This window comes from Hyposmocoma kahamanoa, unplaced genomic scaffold, assembly GCF_003589595.1.
Source record: "Hyposmocoma kahamanoa isolate Upper Pololo Valley unplaced genomic scaffold, ASM358959v1 117, whole genome shotgun sequence".
Lineage (NCBI taxonomy): Eukaryota > Metazoa > Arthropoda > Insecta > Lepidoptera > Cosmopterigidae > Hyposmocoma > Hyposmocoma kahamanoa.
The window spans coordinates 2538513-2561690 of record NW_020653397.1 but is presented as its reverse complement, the minus strand read 5'-3'; the positions used below and the strand labels follow the sequence as shown (position 1 = coordinate 2561690).

Here is a 23178-nt window from a genome sequence, read left to right as displayed (position 1 = left end):
CCTTATATCTAATTTGTAGTGATATTGGTGTATTATTAAAGTTTATATAATTAGTTTTAGTTAAATTTATTTGCAAATTGTTAATGTCAAGCCATGTAGTAATTAAATTAATAGTTTTATTTATGTCAGCTTCGTGAATTTTAATTGTGTCAGTACAGATTTTACCCTTGGTAGTCACTATTATAGAAATATCGTCAGCAAACATTATACATTTATGATTGGTTACGTCAACTATGTCATTAATATATATAAGAAACAAAAGGGGACCTAACACACTACCCTGTGGGACTCCGTATCTGTTAAACTGGTAATCTGAAGTAAATGAGACCATCTCATTGTTTTTATTTAATCTAGACAGCACGACTTGTTGTTGTCTGTTACTTAAGTAACTTCGAAACCAATTCAAAGGGATACCTCTCACACCTAGAGCTTCCAGTTTTTGCATAAGAACGTCATGTGAAACGAAATCAAATGCTTTACTTAAATCAAAGAAGAGCACTGTTGTCAAGATTTTATTATTAATTTTGCTTAAAACTTCTTTCATTAAGGTAAAAGTGGCAAGTGTTGTCGATTTATTTTTTTGAAACCCAAATTGTTCATTGCGTATTAATTTAAATTTATCACAGTATTCACTTAAACGTTTGTGCATACATTTTTCAATTATTTTAGAAAATATTGGGATAAGAGTTATGGGACGGTAGTTACTAATGTCCTTTTTGTCACCCTTTTTGTGTAGGGGTTTAATGATGGAAGTCTTTAATATGTCTGGAAAAATTCCTGTCATGAAAGATAAATTAATTAGGTGCGTAAAAATAAAAATCAAATTGTGAATGGCGGTTTTGATTACTTTGGTACAAATTTCATCAAATCCCTCAGAACTGGTATTATTTAAAGACATCACCTCCTTCCAAACTTCACTCTCAGTCATTGGCATTAAAAACATTGACTGAGGGCGGTTACAGAGCTTGTTTTGTCTTTTAGGCCTATCGATAATATCTCTTTCAGTTGTTTTTATAAAATATGAATTAAATACGTTGGCCATTTCTGTTGTATTTTTTATTAATTTATTGTCATTTTTTATACATTCAATTTCATTTTTATGTAAGTTATTGGAACCAATTTCATTGTTGATTATTGTCCAAGTCGCTTTACTTTTATTTTTACTATTATTAATAAAACGTATGTTGTAATTTTTTTATGAGTTTATATATACACGTTTTTAATAGTTTTGAAAATTTTAAATATTTTAATTTATTTGCATTATTTTTGTATTTATAGCATTGACTTACAAATAAATGGACGACGGGTCTAATACAAAAACCACGAAAAAAATGTCCCAAGTCAACCTATTCGAAATTTAAATTGTAATGTCATCGCAGTATCGCCCTGTCAGTAGAACAAATGAAGACTAAAGCGGAGTGTCGCGCTCTGTATACGATTTTAGCGCCTTACAAGTGCGGACACTTTTTAGCGCGGACCCGACGTCCATATAATTGTAAGTCAATGGTTTATAGTATTTAAATCTTAGGACTCTTTTTGTTTTGCAGGAATTTTTTAGGCCTCTAGTGATCCACTTTTGTTTCCTATTTAAATCCTTCTTAATTCTTATCTTGGGGAAACAGAGGAGATAGAACAGACTAAAAAGCTCATAAAATTTATTAAATGCTAAGTTTATATTAGATTCTTCAAAAATGTCATTAAAATTAAGATTTTCTAAACAATGATTAAATTTAAAAATATTATCTTCACTGTAGTCTCTTTTATAAAAATAATATGTTTTAGGTTTATTACCTTTAGATTACCTTCTATCACAACGACCTTAAACAAAGTTTCATCTTAACTCATTTCGCTCGTCCTGGTTCTAATTTTTTTTCTTATTATGTCAAGTGACGTTAAATAGCCGTGGTAGCCTAACGGTGTGACCTACCACTTCTGAAGCAGAGGACGTGAATTCGAGTCCGGACTTGCACCTCAGAGTTTATGTGCTAAATTTAATTTGAAATTGACCATAGCTTTTTTGGCGAAGGAAAACACCCTGAAGAAACCTGGACACATCTGCAAAGCAATTCTCCTTTTCGAGAATTATAGGCACTGACAGTGTACCTCTTCAGATGACCGCGCGTTACCGGTCAACAGCAAGTATTTACGCGCACCGCGCGTTACCTATCTTCATCTGAACATTCGAAAACGCGTCAACGTGCGGCAGGTGTGCGTCTTTCTGAACCTAGCCTAATGATATAATTCTCGCCACGCCCCTAGTTGACAGGTGTAGGAAACTAGCGGGTGGAATTTAATCATGAAATTTCTTCCCCGACATTTTGTCCTATAAAATACCAAATGGCTGGAAACTCTTCGTGGCTTTGTAGGTTTACCTCCACGAGTGAATTGTAGTGCAAAAATCTCTTAACTCCTTTGATATTTGCATCTGCTATCTTTATGACATAAAAAGCGTAAATCTTATCTATTATCTTATATATTATATCTTTTGAACGATTTCGATATTCGACTCGTTAGTAATTTACTAATCCTGTAATTCCAATAAACAAGTTAGTAACCTACTAATTTTCGTATTTGAATTATCTGAATGATGATTCATTACTAATTAATATAAATAATCTATAGATTCCATAGAACATTTCTGCCTAACCTTCTCTGGCATGTGATAAATACCGTAAATGTGACGGGGACGGGAATATTTTGATATGGATATGGTGAATGATCTGGTGGAGTTCCGAGTATTTCCGACATAATAATCATTCCACTCGTGCACCCGACGAATGGCAAGGGCATTCGGTATCAGGGGGTCTACTCTCGATCTCCGTCCGACATCCGTCCGAAACAATTACTGCCAAATAAGCAATTCTTGACCAAATGAAAAGACGCGTGATGCGAATGAAGCTTCATACTGGATACTTGTCTTTTAATTTTATCGAATATTACTTATTTGACAGTAATTGTTTCGGACGGATGTCGGACGGAGATCGAGAGTAGACCCCCAGTAACCATATGACTCGAGTCGAATGCTTGACTTCGACTTAGACGAATGATTTGCTCATTCGAATGATTAGTAATTAGTAAAATTCAAAGTCGCGCATCTAGTAAATCTGAAAAAAAGAGCGCCCCAAAGATGGAATCATGACTTATTTAGAATAGCAGACAAAGAGTAGAGCCGCCAAACATAGAGATAGGTGGAAGCATCTAGAGGAGAATGCACGGAAGGAGCCTCCTTCCACGACGTAGCATTGCTTTCCTGTACGTCGACGCACCCTGGGCAACAATCGGCAAGTATCTACGCCGATTGGAGATAAGCCTTCATCACGGTGGCAAGCGTTCTACTAAGCATGCAATCGATACAATAAGAAGAAGGGGCTAGATTGAGGCTTGTCCTTTACATAGAACAGGATGGAATGTCCTTTATATAGAACATATTTATAAATGATGTACAAACTACCTACTTTACCTACCGACTTAGACAAGAAAAATACTTATACGTAGTTAAAATGTACAAAAGAAATACAAAAACATTTGTTTAACTGTCCAAAACGTAATATTGTGATAGATAGATAACCACACTAGGCTAGGACTGTGTCGTGGTTATCAGTACATAAGGTTTTTACATGAGGACTTATTTTACTATATTATTAAATTAATTCCTAATTAAATTTGATAAATTTACACATATATAAAACATTTGCGAAAAACCTACATTGAAAGTAAAATAAAACAGTATTTTAAAAAAAAACTCATTTTATTCCTTTGTCAATAACAAAATCAAATCGTAAAAAAGTTAATGAAAAAGGCGGGAATGTAAACGATGAAAAAAATTAGTACTTTTTTTAAGTCAATGTTTTTTTGGCCGACTTTTTTCAATATGGCAACTGTTGCCAGTATTCAGCCACATTAAAATTACTATTTTATATTACTTTATTTTCTACATAATCGCTACTAAGGAGCATTTACTTCATAGGTGTAAAAATGCGGTCTCTCCATAGATATAGTATAGTAATGACGAATGACTTACGTCACAAAGCACATAAATATGAAATAAATATACAATCTCTTTAGTTCTATGTTTAAGACTTAAAATAACAGTAAATTAAAAAAAACTGGAAAAGTAAAAAGCACTAGTGCGAGAAATCCAACTTTCCGCACGATTTGTAGTGCGAAAAATGCCACGTTTTGAGCAACTGTATTAAAAAAAATATTTTGATTAAAATAATAATTAAAAATGTCAAATTACTTATTAGGATTCAAATATTTACGAATAGAGTAAAATGTTTCATTAACAAGATATTCAAATATTATTATTTGAATTTCAAATTCAAATTTCATATTATGATTAGTAAATACTGTAGTTATTACATTAAAAAAACCGTTTACACGCAAAGCTGTAAACTGAAATCGGTTAGCTACATAACAAACAAACTCACGTGACCTAACGCATAACTTGTCACGTTATTGCATCGGTATGTACTACCAAAAACCGGTATCGTATTTATTATATTAAACCGGCGGCTATTAAACCAGCTGTTGTTGCCGCTGAATTTTATTGTTATGTACATTAAAGTTAATCAATTAGGTGATTATTAAGTAGATAAGGAAGATTGCGAGCTAATCGTTTCTTTTTTTATGATACTAGGTGATAGGACGAACTATAGTCCATCTGTTTAGATACTTAAATAAATGTAAACAATCTTGAGATGTCTATTTAATGAAATATACATTTATTTTTCCCTTACCTTCAAATACAAAATACAAATACTTAGCTTCATATGAAATTGCTTGCCTATTTTTATACCTATTGATTTGTAAAGCATGTGTTTCAATAAAAATATGTATCAAGATTGTTTACATTTAGTTAAGTATCTAAACAAATGGACTATAGTCGTGCGCCTGGTGGTGCGCCACACGCCTGTCTATTACAATTGCAGTGACACTCAGAGCTTTTGCAAAGATATTTGGGGCACTGCCACTACGCCCATCACCCTGAGACTCAAGTTGACAAATCCCATGTGCCTGTAATAAAGAAGGAGGACGCTCTTAATTCGAATCTATTTTTGTGTGTGTGTGTGTGTATATTACTCCGGTATTTGTGAGTTGCTAAGTGACAAAATATTTTTTTGAGATGTCATAAAAAACCATAGCCCAGTTTTAGAATATTGAAATTTAGTTTAATGATATTTCCGCTATGTATGGTAAGGGTAGGTTCCGTTAAGTCGAACACGTTAACTAATTTTAACTGTTTTTAAAAATCTTTTTCTATTTCAAACGGATATTGGACCATTTGTCACTTAGTCGCGTTTTTGTTAGTGGACGACAGAATATTTGGTCCCGTCTAAATTTGAAGACAATATTCCACCTCTAAGGGCTGCAAACTAGGGAAGAAAACGGTTTCGCTCGCTCTCCGTTAATCGATTTCAATAAATCTTTGCAAAAAAAGCCGATAAGCAAACTTTTTTTGAAGCTATCATTAGACATGTGACAACTTTAAAAGGAGTCAGCGCATTTATCTACACAGAGTCGCGTTTAACCGGTCAAAAAAATATACATAATTTCGTTAAGAAAGAAGATATCCACAATATTAACCTTAGAACTAAGTCCAAACTCATGGTACCACGATTTCGATTAACTAAGGTAAACGATTCTTTTATTAAAAATATTTTATAAAAGTCATATTACAAAATTGTGGACTACGTGTTAGATAAAAATGTATGGAAAGACAACATGAATCTAGATTCCACACAAATGTGATTCAAAATGTATTCTATAGCATTTAAGTTTAATTGAAATGAGCACTCTCTAGAGATTATTGCTCGTTCTTCTCAGGGAAGTTGGCACAGTGAACGAGCAATAGTTTATAAAATGACGTTTTGAAGTAGTAAACATTTTACCTATGGAATAAATGATTATTTCACTTGGACTTGCGCAAAGGATGTGCGTCGCATCGGTTCGCACGACGCGGCGCGACAAAGGAACGCGGAAACTCTTCATCTAGCGCCCACATTGCTGACAGCTGGACCATGAGGTCAAAAAAATATTCTAGTTTGTTTGCCTTTAGTTTAAACTACTGTTTTGTTTAATTGGAGTTTATAAATATTCATTTTCTTTTAATGAAAAATTAAAAATACATAGTTTTATTTTACTATTATATAGACATGGAGATAAGGAAACTGTAAATGTAGCTACGTATAAATTTGTATTGACTGATTGATGATAATTTTACAAATTATTAATACTAAAATAAAATAAATAAATAAATAAAATAATTGACACATATGCGAAAAATGGCGCACAAACCGCATTATGGCAAAGATTGCGCACCCTCCCTCTAATTGAAGTGAAAGTCAAAGTGCCTTTATTTCATAGGTAAGCAAAGTATACTCGAAATCATCATACTGATTAAACTCTATCTGCTCATTTGTAAGGCAGATTACCCTATGAAGAATGAGCAAGAAACTCTAGGGGTTGCTCTTTGTAAATACACATTTGAATACATTTATCATTACAATATTTAATTTAAACATCTTAGATCGAGACTACCTGCAAGAGTCCGTGATAGTCACCCGTTGGCAAATTTTAAATATCAATCGGAATATTATTATAGAAGCGTATAAATTTGAGACTTTTTTGAAGAAGACCGTCGAGAACAGCTAGTTTATTTTTATTCCTCGTGTTAATGTTATGTCTGTCACCATTTTTCATAAATCAAAATAATATTTTTCTTAACAAAACATTTTTATAAATTCACCCTCTGTCATTGTGCTTCACCAATCGCGTTAAATCTTGACTAGTTTTTTGGTACTGATGTTTAAGAATTGGCAGTTGGCAGGCGTAAAAGCCTGTTGGCAGATCACCTGTTGGCAGGTGATCTGCCAACAGGCTTTTACGGATAAAATAAGTACGCATTTAACGTCCATCTCACCTGATGGAAAGAGATGAATAGATGAAGCATGCACACCTAAATAATGAATCGCTTTGGAAAGGTCCAAGATATGGCGCTTAGGGAACAAATTAGAGAATCCCACTCCAATCCCATACAAACCTTTCGAATCTTGGATGCACCCACAGCGTAGAGGTGGTACCATAACCTAAGTCAATTAAGTCATTGTAATAAGTGAGTAATTTTTCTATTCCTATTTTAAGGAGCAACCCACACGCTGAGCGGCCTTTAAAGCTGTGCACAGACGAGCCGCCAACGCTAGGACAGCCACCACGGACGTGCTATCCACTTGTCGTGCTGTTAGCTCGCGACCAACGCGACACGGCGGAGCTGCGGCCTGATGATACGGTAAGTTTATCGGTTTGCGAGTCATACAAACAAAGCACCCTCATCAGATCAACACGGCAGAGCTGCGATCCAATGACTCGCTATGTCTGTCTGTGTGTGTCTATCTGGTCATATTATCACACGGTATATCCCACACTATCTCAGTACATGGTCACTAACAATGGCAGCACTGCGGCTGTCACCATCACACTGTAGCTTACCCTCGGACCGCCACAGACGCGAAACCCACGAAATCATTCTTCATCTTCTTAAGTACCTCTATTATTGAAAGTCGGTAGTCAGTTTTCTTTATCTTTCTTTGTCTAAAGCTAGCCTGAACAATTGTTCCACAGTCTTGATGTCAGTCCACTCCCTGATGTTACGAACTTCTTCCAACCTTCCGCTTCCCACCTACTTTGCCTATCATTATGGTGTGTAATAGATGATATCTGTCATGTCGCAGTACATGACCCAAATAGACAACCTTCCGCTGTGTGACAGTTCGCACCAGCTCCACCTTCTTCGCCATACGTTTAAGGACCTCGACCTTATCCGTCGTGATGCGGAGCATTCTACGATAACACCACATTTTAAACGCTTCAAGAGTCTTCCTTTGGTCGCTCTTATAACGCACACACTCAACATAGCCCCATTTTAGGGAAACCCTGTGTCGCACGTGGCATGGACACACACATAGACAACCACAAATTACACCCAAACTCACGAAAGAAATAAATGTTGTCCATATAAATATTTCTCCCGGCTTGGGAATCGAACCTGGGACCTCTGCGTGGCAGTCCCGCATGGTAACCGTTCGGCCACGGAGGCAGTTTCTTATTGCACGGATCGAGGCTTTTTCTGGCCAGCTCAATCCGATTCCACATTAATAAATGTGAAGATTCCCTTATTGGGATTACAAGATTTTTTAGAAAACCCAGCGCCTTACCACATTGGTGTTCAACTTAGTGCTATTCCCTGTCGTTAATGTAATGACTTCCGAAGACTACTGAAGGTCTATATTTAACCATCAATAACCAATATAGAAAGAAATGAAAGAAAGAAAATACATTTATTTGTTTACCACAAGGACACCACAAAATACAAAAAAAAAGAGAAAACTAAATAAAACAGAACTAAAACAAAACATGATCTAAACATTCAACGTAAATAATAAATAAATAATTACGAAACACAAAAGAAAAATGTATATATAAATAATTTATAAAATTTATTAAATTAAAACAGGAACTATTCACACAAATAATAAAAAGAACACTAGACATAGACATATTTTGTGTGGTGCCAGCCGCGGTAACAAAAGGGTCACAAACTCAGTATTGGAATGAGATGGAAAACGCAATGCGTTCCCAGCACTGATTTTCAGTTCGGAGCCTGAGGGTCGTATTCCAGAACTCTACTCAATGCTCAAGTCAGGATTTGATCAGACTTGAGTATGATTTCAAGCACTGGAAATACGACTCTAATGGCAAGGGCTTGAGTATGATTTCTAGTGCTTTGAATCATACTCAAGTCCTGACTTGAGCATTGAGTCGAGTTCTAGAATACGACCCTAAGTGAGGTCACGGAACAACATACGCAAGTACACTTAGGAACTTGAATATAACAATAAAATAATTCTAAGTATGTACATATTAAACTGTAACAGATGTGTGTGTGGGTGTGGGTGTGAGTGTGTGTTTTGTATGTTTAAATACTTCCAAATAATGTATGTATAAGTATGAAAATACATTATAATAACTAAGAAATTTGGTTATTTTAATTCATTTAGTTTATTTACGTTAAGAATCGAACAGGAAAACGTTTGACACGGTTGACAGTCAACCGTGACCATGGGACCTGTAAAGGGCCCGAAACGTCGGTTTGTTTGAAAAAACAAATATACGCGATTTAAATCCGGAAAAACAGTTTCATTTCCTTTGTGTACCTTGTTTTTTCGCAGTACCTATCTATGGTTTTATTTATTTTGTATGATATCAAATGACGTAGTAATTACACGCCTACCCATGTTGCAGTGCACTCCGAGCTTTAAATCGTAAAGATCTGAGAGGCACACCAGCCTGTGAGATAAAGCTGACAAGTCCCATGTGCCTGTGTTGAGCATTACTCTTCGGCGGCAGAAATGGTTACGGTAGTAGTACTTGACGAACTCCTTCACAAGAAGCTCTACTGCTATATGAACAAATTCTATTTTCTAACTTCAAAAGAGGTTAATGCAAATTGTTAAGTTTTTGCTATCGGCTTGCAGGTAGCGCTAGTAAGCGTGATCCACATCCGTGACGACCAGTGCCCGCTCCCCAGCGGTATTCTCGCGCAGTACCTGAAGCAGGCCAATGGACATCTCTCCTGTTTAAAGGTAAACGCTGCAAGACTATTATTCACTAATTCACTGCTGGCTTCCTTCTTAGATCGCCACAACGACGGTTTCGAATACCTATGTAATAATAATCCATAATATTAACCTTAGAGCTAAGTCCAAACTCATGGTACCACAATTTCGTTTAACCAAGGTAAACAACTCTTTTATGGGGAACTGTGTACGTTTTTACAAGAAGATTCCGGAGCATATATTAAGTTTATCATTTCCTAAGTTTAAAAACTAAAACATTTTGATCGAAAAATCATATTACAAAATTGAAGACTACGTATTAAATAAAGTTGTATTGAAAGACGACATGGCTCCAGAATCCACATAAATTTGATTCAAAGTGTATTGAGTAGCATTTAAGTTTATTTGAAAAGCAATGCCTAGAGCTTCTTGCTTGTTCTTCTCAGAGAAGTCGGCGTAGTGAACGAGCAATAGCTTAAATGTGACGTTTTCAAATTGTAAATTTATTTTTCCTGTGGAATTAATGATTCTTTGACTTTGACTTTGACATATGGAAGCATGTATTTGAACTTCAACGCAGAGTTGGAAATTATCATCGAGTATATAACCAGAATCCATCCCTGGCAACTCATCAGGTAAATGAGCCTTATATCACTTTTAAATGTCAACGCTCGTTTGCACTGATATCACAAAATAGAAAGTTGAAATACTTCAGCGCCAAAAATTGACCTGTATGTACGTCTCCGTATATTCCAAAAATACTCTGTATTTATTGCATTATTACAAAACAAACGGAATCACATTTCATCGGTAATTAAATATGTAATTTTTCAATTACCATCCATTATAGCAAAGCTCAAGTTAAACTGATCGATTTGAAGTGAACCAATTGGTCAATTGTTTCGAATTCAGGCTAGCCAATCGAAGCGCAGTTGTCGCCGTAATGATTTGGCAGAATAGTTTTCAAACAAATTAAACGACATTATCAAGGTTACAGATTAAATACCAACTGGCCATATTGGATTCAAAAAAGCATGCCAAATAGTTTAGGTGACTCGGATTTTATAGAGGCAAAGCTGCAGAGCCTTGAATACCGCTGTACAGCCTGCTTATCGGTTTTTCTACAGGATATATCACGGAGAGTGTGCGATGGAATTGCATGACATAATTCCGCCTTCCCCATTCCATCATCGTGGGAATAGACGTAGGCTGGGGTTCCACGCCTATGTTGTGGATATTCTAAAGATTCGCACGAAACGTTTCGCTTCCACATTTATATGGCGAACGGCAAAGGAGTTGAATTCGCTGGCTGCATACTTATTCCCCGAACGCTATTACTTGGGTCTTTTCGAGGCGATAGTGAAGCACTATTTAAGTGTGCATGCTACGTCGTCGACCTCATCGTTGCTTTCCATCAGATGAGATGGAAGTCAAATGCGCACTTATTTACTTATAAAAAATAAGATATTTATTTTCTTTGATAATTAATTCTCTTTGATATAATTATCCATACTGATTCGTAGTGTTGTCTCTTTAATTTTTAACTAAAAGTCACAAACAAGTGAGAAAACTAAATCAATACGAAGACAACTGTTTAGGAAAATGATTTATTTTGCGATTTTTTTTAGATTGACATTTAACGCGATTGGATACGTCTCAGATACGAACACATGGCACGACGTTGCTAGCTGTACAGTTTTGTTATTCGAATTAAATTTATAAATATTACTTTTGTAATTATTGTGATGATTATCGCTTCGAAACATGCTTTTAAACAATACATTGGAAATGAATATCTTTTTCGAATCTAGATCTCATCTAGGAAACTAAACTATTTTTCCGGATTTAAATCGTGTATATTTGTTTTTTCAAACAAACCAACGTTTCGAGCCCTTTACAGGTCCCATAGTCACGATTTATATTTATTTATTTATTTCAGACAATTACAGCATTTCTTAAACAATATGTATTTCAAATGTCCCATAAAAACATTTGTAGCGATCGCGAGCATATGTATCAACACTGTAGACTCACTGTAAAATCACTGACCTCAACGTTGACCGACAACTTGAATGTTTTCAGAAGACGTGTTATTGTTTTTAAGGATTTTTAAAATTATAACAAGCGTGACTAAAATGTCAAATTTAAATTAGCTACGCACACGTCAGGGACGTGGATGGGGCGTGCTAGTTTGTATGAACTGCGGGCCCGACCCGGCGCCGGCCCGGACAAGGACATGTGTGAACTCGTTCATAATCATAACAAAAATATTTTTGATAATTCCAGTTGCGATCATCTCTTGAAATATCGTCTGTCTTTTTACCCGACTGCCCGAGAAGGAGAGTAATATTTTCGAATGTAGTTTTCCAGGCTCATCCTGTAGGCTACCCGGCTTGATTTTGGTGAACGAGATACCGTTACATTCGTTTTGATTCCCGTATTGTTCTAAAACACTAATAAATTATCGTATAATTAGACTGTTCAGCAAGTTGTTAAAAGACTTAACTGATAGTCGGTAATGCAACTGTGTCTTCAGCGATTATACGTGACTCCCGGCTCCCCGGGAGAGGCGGAGGGCTACGCGGCGGCCGACGGCGCGGCCGTGGAGGCGCTGTGCTGCGTGTGCGCCGCGCAGCCGCTGTCGCGCGCGCTGCTGCCCTGCCGACACGCATGTCTCTGCGCGCATTGTCTACGTAAGTGTATCCACATATTTCACCATAATCACTTTTATTATAAGGAACGAAAACAAAACTTAATACAATAATCAGAGTTAGCGATCGAAAAAACTGCTTTTAAATTTCAAACGTTGTACAATTTTAAATAGGCGTGCTCGTAAAAGGACAATTACTAGTAAAAAAAAGGGTAGACAGCGCTTCAAACGTGGCATGCTAAAAGTTAGTTAACAAAATTCGCCAATCTGAGCTTTTAATGCAGAATTTTAGGAACGTTGGAGACAATCGATCAAAATACAAAAGATGCCGTCATGGGTTATGAGTAGTGATTGGAATTGAGGGAAGTAATTTAGCTGAACTAAAGAATAACGTGGACTTTCCCTTCTACAAACGACTTCTCAGAGCTACCACAACTGGGCGCGACTTGCGCGAGAGTGATATAAGGCGATATAATCTCTATGCGAGATTAGCTTTATCTCTACACATATATATATAATAGTAACTCCTTGTTGTGCCCTACTGATTATATTTAAATAGGCGTACTATTTATTGGAATTTTAAGTACATTGTCAACAAATTATTTATTTCCTATTAAGTATTTGCCTCAAACAATAATATTGTAGTTATGTTTCTATTGGTAATTATGTATTTAAAAACTTTAACTATTTAAAAAATAAACATAATACGACCTATATTTTGGAATGTTTAGAAAATAAACAATAAAAAAAACGAAATGGGTATGTCCATGATAAGAAAACGTTCATTTCAAAGAAACCAACGTTCCGGCCTGTTTGCGGGTCTCTTCGTCAAGGCTGACTAAGATGGTAAAGTCATCAACCTGTTATGTCTAATATTAATACAAATCATCCTATTCTGATGTATATATAATAGAGCTCCTTGTGAAAGAGCCCGTCCAGGGAATACTGCCACCTTACCTATTTCTGCGGCGAAGCAATAATGTGAGCATTACTGCGTTCCGGTTTTGAAGGGTGGTGAAATTGCAGGCACTTGTCAAATTCATCAAATCTCATAAAGCTCTGAGTGGCACTGCAACTGTTATGGACAGGCGTGTAGTTTACCATCAGGCGCCAGGCGCACGACTTGTTCGTCTTGTCACTTGATATTATAAAAAAAAAGTTACGAAACTTATTAATTTAAATGTCTTATTTTTAATTTGCCAAAGAATATATTCTAATTTACGTTACATAATTTTATATATATTCAAATTTAATTGTACAAAGTACACTTGAAGTAAATGGACATAATAAGTATTTTGTACGCTAACACTGACCTTAGATTTCATTGAATTCATTGTTCAGTATTCCGCTCGTTGTTTCATTGCAACGCACAAAATAATATTCTTGCATTTGACTTTAGTGAGAAATACATACTGAGCACCTCCCTGCCTTCTTGGATGGATTTCTTATTTTGCATAAAATAAAAAATAGTTTATTAGACATGCAATACGATACAAGAAAAAGTTTATTAAAGGCATACATTTATTCACATTTATCCCAAAATTTACAGTTTAACGAACACACTCGCCATCGGGCGCTTGTCGGCGTCGGATCTATGTCAAAATTTTCCTCGCCTGTTCTTATTTTATTCATATTAATTGTCAGCGCGCCTATTGCGAGACGCTAGGGGCGAAAATCTAGGCTCGCGTTGAACACCTCGCCTTAAACACATCAGAAAAACGCTAATAAATTACAATACAAAATGTCTTTTCCTCTTATATGATTAGTATTCCGAACGTCTACTACATCCGATAACCTCAGAGTCGGTCGTAAACCTTGCACGAGTCAACCCTTGACCGTACATGGCGTATTCAATGACACACTTATGCAATAATGTTATTTAACAATTGACACTTTTATTCAGTGAAAAATGTACATCATTACGATTCTAAGCTAAGGAATTTAAATGCAATAGGCTCCGGAATATACTCTTAGTCAAATTAGGAAATCCTGACAGTTAATCATATTTTTTCTTTCTTTCCAGCGAAACTAGACAAATGTCCTATCTGCCGAAGCACGATTTCGTCATACTTCTGCATCACGAACGATGAGGAACCATTGAGCGAGCTCAAACAACAGAGATTTCCCTTCAATAGAAGACTATTCAATCTGTTCCATTATCATTAAAGTGAAGATCTTTGTTAAAGTGAGGATCATTTTCATTAAAGTGAGTAAAATCTTCATTAAAGTGTAGAACATTGAAATTTAAATTAGGCTTGTCGTCATTAAGCTGAGTAAAATTGTCATTAAAGTGAAACTTGTGAAAATGAAGTGAAGATTGCTTTCGTTCAAGTGAAAGTGAGTCGCGAAAGGGGATTTTTTAGACTGAAAGGTGATTAGTCAATGCATTTTGTAATGAAAATGAAAGTAATATAGACATTTCAATAAAAAGTGAAGTTGGACATAATTAATTGTGATATTTGTTATTTCTATATCAAGTAAATAATTAAATTGACAAAAAAAACCAATAAAACTAGATTTCACAAAAAAAAAGAGTAAAAAGAAATTACGTTTAGAAAAATTGATAGCGGCTTTAGTGTAGAGATTTTCAAAATCAATTCACTAATATACCTTTTCTAAAGTAATTAACAAGCGTAAACAGTTCTGATATGTAGACCAATTAGCTCATTTAATTTTAAAACTTGTGACTATTATCATAAAACTGGATTTAATAAAATACAAACACCCCATCGGCTGCGTGTAGTTCCACTTGCACTAGTTTATTAAACAAACCTATGGAATTACCATAAATGTAGCGCCACATTAACCGCCTATATATAGCGTACGTCAGCGCGGGTCAACTTTAACCGTCCGTATGTTGCTTTGTTTAACAAACCAGTCAAAAATGAACCATACACTTGTAAATATGCAAGAACATAATACAGCAGATGGGATTATAAAAGTCTCACGTGTGAACAAGTCCACATTTTTAGGACTGAATGAGTCGATTTTTTGCAAACTAGTGCATCTATAATGTAGTGTCACAACACAAACTTATCTCTGATACGACAATTTGGAATCCATCCATAAGAGCTGAAATGTCAAGTTTGTTTTGGTTTGGAAACTATTAAACCATTCGTTGCAGATTCGAATAATGCCCTTTGCACGTAAATTCTATCAATAAAATTTCAATAATCAATCCCCTAGTATGAGACACTATAAAGTTGAAATTGATAACATTACCAGGGCTCCATCACTCAAGCTTATGCGATAAGCGCCTACCGCTGAGTGTACGGCTGACAATGTAAGCGCTCAGACAAGTCTCATTTACATTACAATCCTTGTGCAACCCCAACATTCGGTTCCGCACACCTGCACACGGCGGGCAACGTTATTTTCACCTCTGCTTCGGTTTTTTTTTGTAAGAGTGAGCGCCGGGTGTCATTAGTCAGATTTGGTAGGCTATTATAGCGTAGGTATTTTCGATTTTGTATGAGAATGATGTAACTGTTACGTAGTAGCTATTAAGTAATCAACCATTATTACTCTATGGTACAGGGTCAAGGCCACGTTAAAATCACACTTAAGGCCCAAAATCCAGTGTCAATCTTGTTCTCTATGGATATGAAAAATAAAAAGAGTTTACAGTGACATTAGTATTTGCTTGTATACATGCTTACTTCTCTTTACCACCGCTAGGGGCGCTGTACCATACAACAATCTCTCGACAATCTTCGTGTTTCGGCTATCATCGGCATTCTATCAGTTGCCCTTTGCCCTTAAAAAATATATTGAAAATCAGTTATAAATATGCACTTTTATAGTCTGTAACAAAATTTACTATTTCGAAACTGGATTTAGTTTAATTTTTAACTAATTTTTTATTTATTTGTTGACTTAACTTAACAATTGTGAAGTATACGCGGTCGCTAGCGAGAACATTAACTGTAAAATCATAGCTAAGTCATTGAACAGAAACTCCATTATTATTGTTACTACCAACAACATCCAATCCGTCGTATCATAGATAAATTCGTGACTCTGTTATCAGACTTCGAAATAGACAGAATGTATTTAACTAAACTTCAAGTAATATACATACATTGACTGGATAATACCTCCCTCTAATATCCAGAAATTATAAACAATAAAAGCCCGACCTTAAAAATTCGTGGAATTACATGAAATCGGTTACCGGAAAGTGCGCGAATCCGGATTCATCCCCTAGTTTGCCACCCTTAGAGGTCAAATATTTTTTTGAAATTGAAATGGGACCACTAATGAGGTACCCTCTTTCCTCCAAAAAAAGAATCATCAAAATCGGTTCATAAATGCCGCCGGACTTATCGTCTTTATGTTCGACTGCATGTTTTTTGTATATATTAACATAAACATACAGTCGAATTTAGAACCTTCTCCATTTTTTGAAGTCGATTAAAAAGGTGAACATAACAAAATAGTTAAAAAATATGGAAATTGCAACACTATAATTTCTGATTTTAGAGGTAGATATTATCGACTCTACGTCTATCTATTATTAAGTTTAGTTAAACTTACTTTTCTATTCCGATCTCTGACTATTACTTACTTCGTATTTTCTTAAGACTAATCCTCGGAGTCATTCGAGTTTCACGGAAATAGCCGAATGTAAACATTATTAAGAGATTCTTTGTTCCGTTAAACTGTCACTTCATTAATTAAGCACCATGTATTTTTTTTTACAAAAATTAACATCCTATAATTCAATGTCACTTCGTAACATTGACCTTATGTCTAAAACATTGTAGTATACTTTTGATTGCAGTGACGGACTGATGACCGAGAAAATTGTAATGTTGGAAGACATATACTTATATTTAAATAAGTTCATAGTCCTTGCGTGAAACTCGAATAGCTACGAAGTTGTACTTTAGAATGTCTATAGTACTATATCTTAAATAAATGTCTGAATTTAGTCACTTTCTAACTATTATTATAGCAATAATCGACATTTATAATTCTAGAAATATAATTATGATATAACTAAAAATGTGATGTAGTGATTCAAAAAGACAAGTATGAATGTAATTTAGTCTTGAGACAGGTATATTTAATATTAGTTTTGTACAGGGTGTTGTTTAATTTAATGAATCGAAAATCTTTTTTCTATTTACATGCAAAATTATTTAAAAGAACTGGTTTGTTTAGCTCGAAGTAAGGACATTATTATAAAATTTTAATTTATAGTATATTTTGTAATTTATATTTAAAAAATATGTTAACGTAACATAAAATGTCAATTGTTGAACATTTTTCACATAAAATGTCAAAATGTTCAATGTTATTCACATGAAATGTCAAAATGTTGAACACCTTTCACATAAAATGTCAGAATGTTGAACTCCATTCGCATTAAATGTCAGAATATAGAATACCTTTGACAGAATGTTGTAATGTTGAACATCTTTCACATTAAATGTAAAAATGTTCAGCATCTATCACATAAAATGTCATAATGCGAAACAACACCCTGTAAAGTGTGGGTGCGTTGAATCTGTGATAATGATATGCTTTGTGAATTTCGCTACAGTGTGTAAATAATAATGAACTATTCTGTAGACATTTATGTTATAAACAAACATGAGGACCGTATGTGGCGGTTGTTCGACTTTTTTCCACTCTGTCACTTTCAATTTTAATGCTGAATAAATGTAGACAGTGGTATTGCAGTCGCACTTCCGGTAAAACAGTGGCTTACATTTGTAAAATTTACAGAAAATTAAAAGTTTTGTGTATGTATATTGAGCACACGTGAAGAGCACTTAAATATTAATTATTTAGTAGCAGTAGAGCTCCTTGTGAAAGAATTGGTCCAGGGAAGTACTGCCACCTTAGCTATTGCTTCCGCCAAGCAGTAATGTCAGCATTACTGTGTTCCGGTTTTGAAGGGTAAGGGTGCTGATGAAATTACAGGCACATGGGACTTATGTCTCAAGGTGACGGGCGCAGTGGCAGTGCCTCTGTTAGGTACTGCAACTGTTACGGACAGGCGTGTCGCTTACCATCAGGCGCATAAATTGTTCGTCCCGTCACTTGATATTATAAAAATAAAAAAACTCACTATTATTATTAACTTTAAATATAAACTCGTGATCAGTCCATGGTACCCTTAAACAATAATGATCTCGTAATTAAGGATCACTGACTGGTTCAAAGTATTTCGAGCAAAAATTCTTGAGTTTTAGTTACGGTACTTTTCTACTTAAATATTACGCCCTGTATAGAAAAATGAAGGAACGCATAATCTGTCGCTGTATCGTATAAATTGCATTTTTAAAATGATTTGGCGTCACAATTTTTTGCAGTTAAGTCTTTGTTTCACCGGTGGCCATTTGGCCAGTGGCTCAATTTAGAGCACCTAGTATAAACTTGAGTTTTAAAAATCGAGCAACCGTTTTAAATCGTTGTTCAAAACATAGTATAAATGTACTTGATTAACATATGAGTCCGTACGTAATATGAAATTGTCCCATTTCTTTTATTAATATTTAATAATAATGTTAATTGGTTGTAAACTCTACGCGATCGTTTAATTCGAGATTAGCTAAATAATAACTCTTTAAATATCCTTTTTTTGTAATTCACGTTTGTGGAGGTGCTTGTACACTATCTTTTACTCAAATGTCAATGGCACTAGATTTTTGCGTGCGAAATGCTGTTGTTTGAACACAGAATACGTTTGTGTGTCATGCGTATAGTTCAGTGTACAAGTATTTATATGTAATTAACTTTTGTAGTCTTCCAAAGTAGAACTAATGATAGATCTCACTATAATAGAAACAAATACATAATTGTGTATTTTTAACTTTTCACGTACTTTACTAGACATGTATACTCGATGTTCTTTAGGTCTTGTATTGTCTTGCGTTAGTTGTGTACAGCGGTAATTCATCTTCAGATGGATAAAACAAACGATGCAGACATTTCACAACACTGCCAGAGATAAAAACTATGATTTATTTTTTTTCACGTCAATAGAAATAATATGTGAATGAAGTTTGAAAATTCATTTTTGAAACTATTTTTTTTTCTAAATAAAGTCCCTAAGCAACGTTTGAGATCTTCTGATCCCCCTAGAGGTCTGAATAAGTCTGTGAGGTCCGCGTCAATTTTAACCTCTAAGGAGTCAATACATGAAGAATGTTGGGAACTGCTGTTTTAAAGTATCGTGGGACTTTTTGTAACATGTAATCAGCAGTTCAGTGTAAGCTTATATGGGCCTAACAGAAAATCATGTAAAAAAATATTGCATTTAGTAATACCCTGGCAAATTATATCTAAACCGTCGCCATGTTGCGAAATTTCCAAGAACTGTACCATGAGTTTAGATACTTAGCATTTCGTTTAAGCGCAGGCCACACCGAGAATGAAGCTAGCTAACTTTAGCTCACGTAGTTGTATGCAACCAACTATGCCAGCTAAACTAACTTAGATAGCTTAGCTCACGTAGTTGCACGCAAAACAAATATGTAGGTAAGCTAAGAAAATACGTAGTAAGTAGTGACCACGGATACGTGGGGAGGTGAAGGACGGCAGAAGGGGGACTTGTTTTACATAGCTAGCGGGATCGTTGGGTTAGTTTATTTAGCTCGGTTAGCTTAGTTCGCGTTGTACGTGAGCTAAGCTCAGTTAGCTTAACTTCGTTCGCGGCGTGACTTGCGCATAACAGTTACAGAATAGTATAGAAGAACTACGAAGAATGATACACATATAATTGTCAATTTATTGTCATACCACGATTTCATACAAGCACATATAAACACTAAACTACAGGTCAAGTATATTTACTTAAAATTCAAATGATACACATACAGCGCATAATAACTCTCTGAAATACCGGAACGTTTAGAAAGAGGTAAAAAATCAAAACGTTGTCGAGCGAGTGAACAATTATAATATTGGGTAAGTGTTGAAAATCAAGTAAAAAAAACTACACTGCCCGCTGATAACGACTGACAAAGGTTTAAGTTATTCGTCGCTGTCAGTGAGTCACTGCTCCAGCCAGTTGCCAACATCCACCAGAAAATGAAATAAAATACAGGACCCGAAACATTGGTTTAAAACACAAAGAAACCAATATGGCTTATACCAAAACCTGTAGTCTGTCTTTTTTGAAAACGGAGTAAAATGACATTTGCAGGGTTGCCAGTTTTCATTAAATGTTCAATAGTGATGTAGTTGCTGTCGATAGTTTTATCGATAAGATTGTGAACAATAAAATTTTGGCAAAAATTACTGAATTGTGAATGTTAAGACGTTCTAAATATTACTAATTGCGTATTACAAAAACTTGTGCTCAGTAATTATGGTGTTTCATATGAAACGAGTTCGGCTATTTATTCAGTAAGCATGACCAGTATTCACTCGATAGTCGTAGTTGCTCGCAAGCGGGCAACACTTGCCCAATGAACAGTCATTTTACTCCGTCTTCAAAAAAGACAGACCAAGTGTATACATACTCCCGGACACAATTCGAGCCACCTCCCGTTTTTGCCTTTTAGGGCTAGAATACAAAAATAGTGTTGTGATCATTGACTTACAATTATATGGACGTCGGGTCCGCGCTAAAAAGTGTCCGAACTTATAGGGCGTTAAAATCGTTTACAGAGCGTCATTCACGCTTTAGTCTTCGTTTGTTCGACTGACAGCGAAGCAAGCAAAATTAGACGGTACTGCGATGACATTACAATTTAAATTCAACGTTTTAGCTTTTTCATATTCCTTTACATGTCACTACGTTTAAGTAGATTAACTTGGGACATTTTTTTCGTGGTTTTTGTATTAGACCCGTCGTCCATTTATTTGTAAGTCAATGGTTGTGATCGAACAAAAAGGTTTCCTCCGGATTTGCAAGTCCAAATTTCCAACAAGAAGTTATGGAAAAGACAAGGGTCGTATTCTAGAACTCTATTCAATGCTCAAGTCAGGATTGCACTGGCAACACAAGCACTGGAAATACGACCCAAATGGCAGGGACTTGAGTATGATATCAAGTGCTTTAAACCATACTCAAATCCTGACTTGAGCATTGAGTAGAGTTCTGGAATACGACCCTTAATATACTAGTTTCAGAATTGCGTAGGATACTTCTTGATCAATCGAACATTGTTTAAGCTTAAGCCACTTAATATTGATGCGAGTTATGTGTCCGGGAGTGTATATATATAGTCAGGATTATTACTAATTAAAAATTATATTGTACAATTATGAGGATCATTATGTATCATGATTACGATGTCACAGACCTGTCTTTATTATTAAACCTGGATATTTTAGGTTAGCAATTAAAACACCTGCTAAATTATACATCTAAGTGTCTATCAAACGCCAAATGAGCCAACACAGTTATTTGGCTTGTTGTCAAATGCTCCCTTTTACTGTAGCTATTTAATTTCAAGATTTATACAAGGTTACTTGCAAAATACTAACCACCTTGGAGGACTGTATTACTAATATCGTAAACAACAACTTTTTTCAACTAGTTGTGGGTGTGTTAGCGTTATTATTACTAATCATATTAATTTTCAAACGTAAAGCTCTAGACAGACTGCATTTCAACTGCACTCTGACTGCAAATTTGCCGCAAATGCATTTGAACTACAACGTCGACCGTGCCCGATTGCAGTCGGTGTGCAGTTCCAACGAAACGGTTGAATGCAGTTCTGAACTGCATTTAAACTGCAAATTTACAGCCGGAGTGCAGTTCAAATGCAGTCTGCTGTCTAGAGTTTTGAACTCCTGCGTTTTGCTTCGGATTGGCATTACGCTAGCGCTTACTTTTGTTACTGCACAGAGTTAACACAGTTTAGAGCGATATATTTATATATTTTTATACGGAAGTAAAATCTAATAAATTATTAAAAACCATGGAACAACAGTTGTTGTTTATGATGTTAGTAGTATAGTCCTACTAGTTTGGTATTATTTTACAATAACTCTGTATAGCAACGGAGTTTAGATTATATTATATTCTATGTGTTTTCTCTATGTATAATTATGGTTTTCTTTTTAAATATTAGTGATTTATTTCTATCCCAAACCGTGTAACTAGAAAGTCATTTTCAATTTCAGAAATCTCAAATGTTTAAAAACGTTTGAAATTCAGAACTTCAAACCCAGAAACTGATTTAAAGCGCAGGCCACACCCGCGAACTAGCCTAAGCTAACTTAGCTCACTTAGTTGTATGCAAAACTAAGCTAAGAAGGATGAAGAACGGTAAAAGGGCGACATATTTTACATAGGTTAGCGGGATCGTTGGGTTAGCTTAGTTAGGTCGGTTAGCTTGAACCGAAGTATGAATAGATGCCCCGGATACATGAGGTAAGCTAAGTTAGCTTCGTTCGCGTGACTGGCTCTTAATAATATTCCAAGTTACACGGTCGGGCTTTCGCACTTTAGACTGTCAAGTTGCACTGGATCTCGCCATGTTGCACAATTTCAAGGAACTTATTTCATCCACTCGCAACACGAACATTAGTGTGAAAGTCCTTTAGGTGCGTTTTTATTAATATAGAGGCTATAAACTATTTACGATTCAAACCTTTTAAAGGATTGTTTGGGTTTGATAAAGAAATCTGTTTCCATATAATGTAGTTTTGTATGGACAAATAGTATTGAGTGTTTTCCCTTTACAGTTCCCGATGCCAAACAATCAATTTTAAGGTTTGTAGTCAACTACAAAGAACCCCCAATACGACAACTACATTTGAGGCTAATAAGGCGCAAGTTAAACATGTATATATCGTCTAGTATTACGAATGAAATAAATGTTAAAATTACCAATGTCTTATTGATTTTCATTTATTTTTTTCTTTTGTACCCTGTTGAATGTACCATACTGCCGCCGTAAGTTGAAAGGGTGCATGTGACACTTTTTCCAAAAAATGCGTTACGTG

The 23178-nt window shown here is 35.3% G+C and overlaps 1 protein-coding gene across 1 annotated transcript in view; it reads left to right on the top strand.

Moving 5' to 3' along the window:
• Nucleotides 1–14596, top strand: part of LOC113239921 — an 82373-nt gene extending 67777 nt beyond the window's left edge. Inside the window, exons 4-7 of the mRNA XM_026477082.1 lie at nucleotides 7144–7288; nucleotides 9534–9641; nucleotides 12151–12307; nucleotides 14288–14596. Coding sequence (XP_026332867.1) covers nucleotides 7144–7288; nucleotides 9534–9641; nucleotides 12151–12307; nucleotides 14288–14430 — 553 coding nt within the window. The 3' untranslated portion in view covers nucleotides 14431–14596. The remainder of the gene's footprint in view (nucleotides 1–7143; nucleotides 7289–9533; nucleotides 9642–12150; nucleotides 12308–14287) is intronic.
• Nucleotides 14597–23178: the final 8582 nt, after the last annotated feature.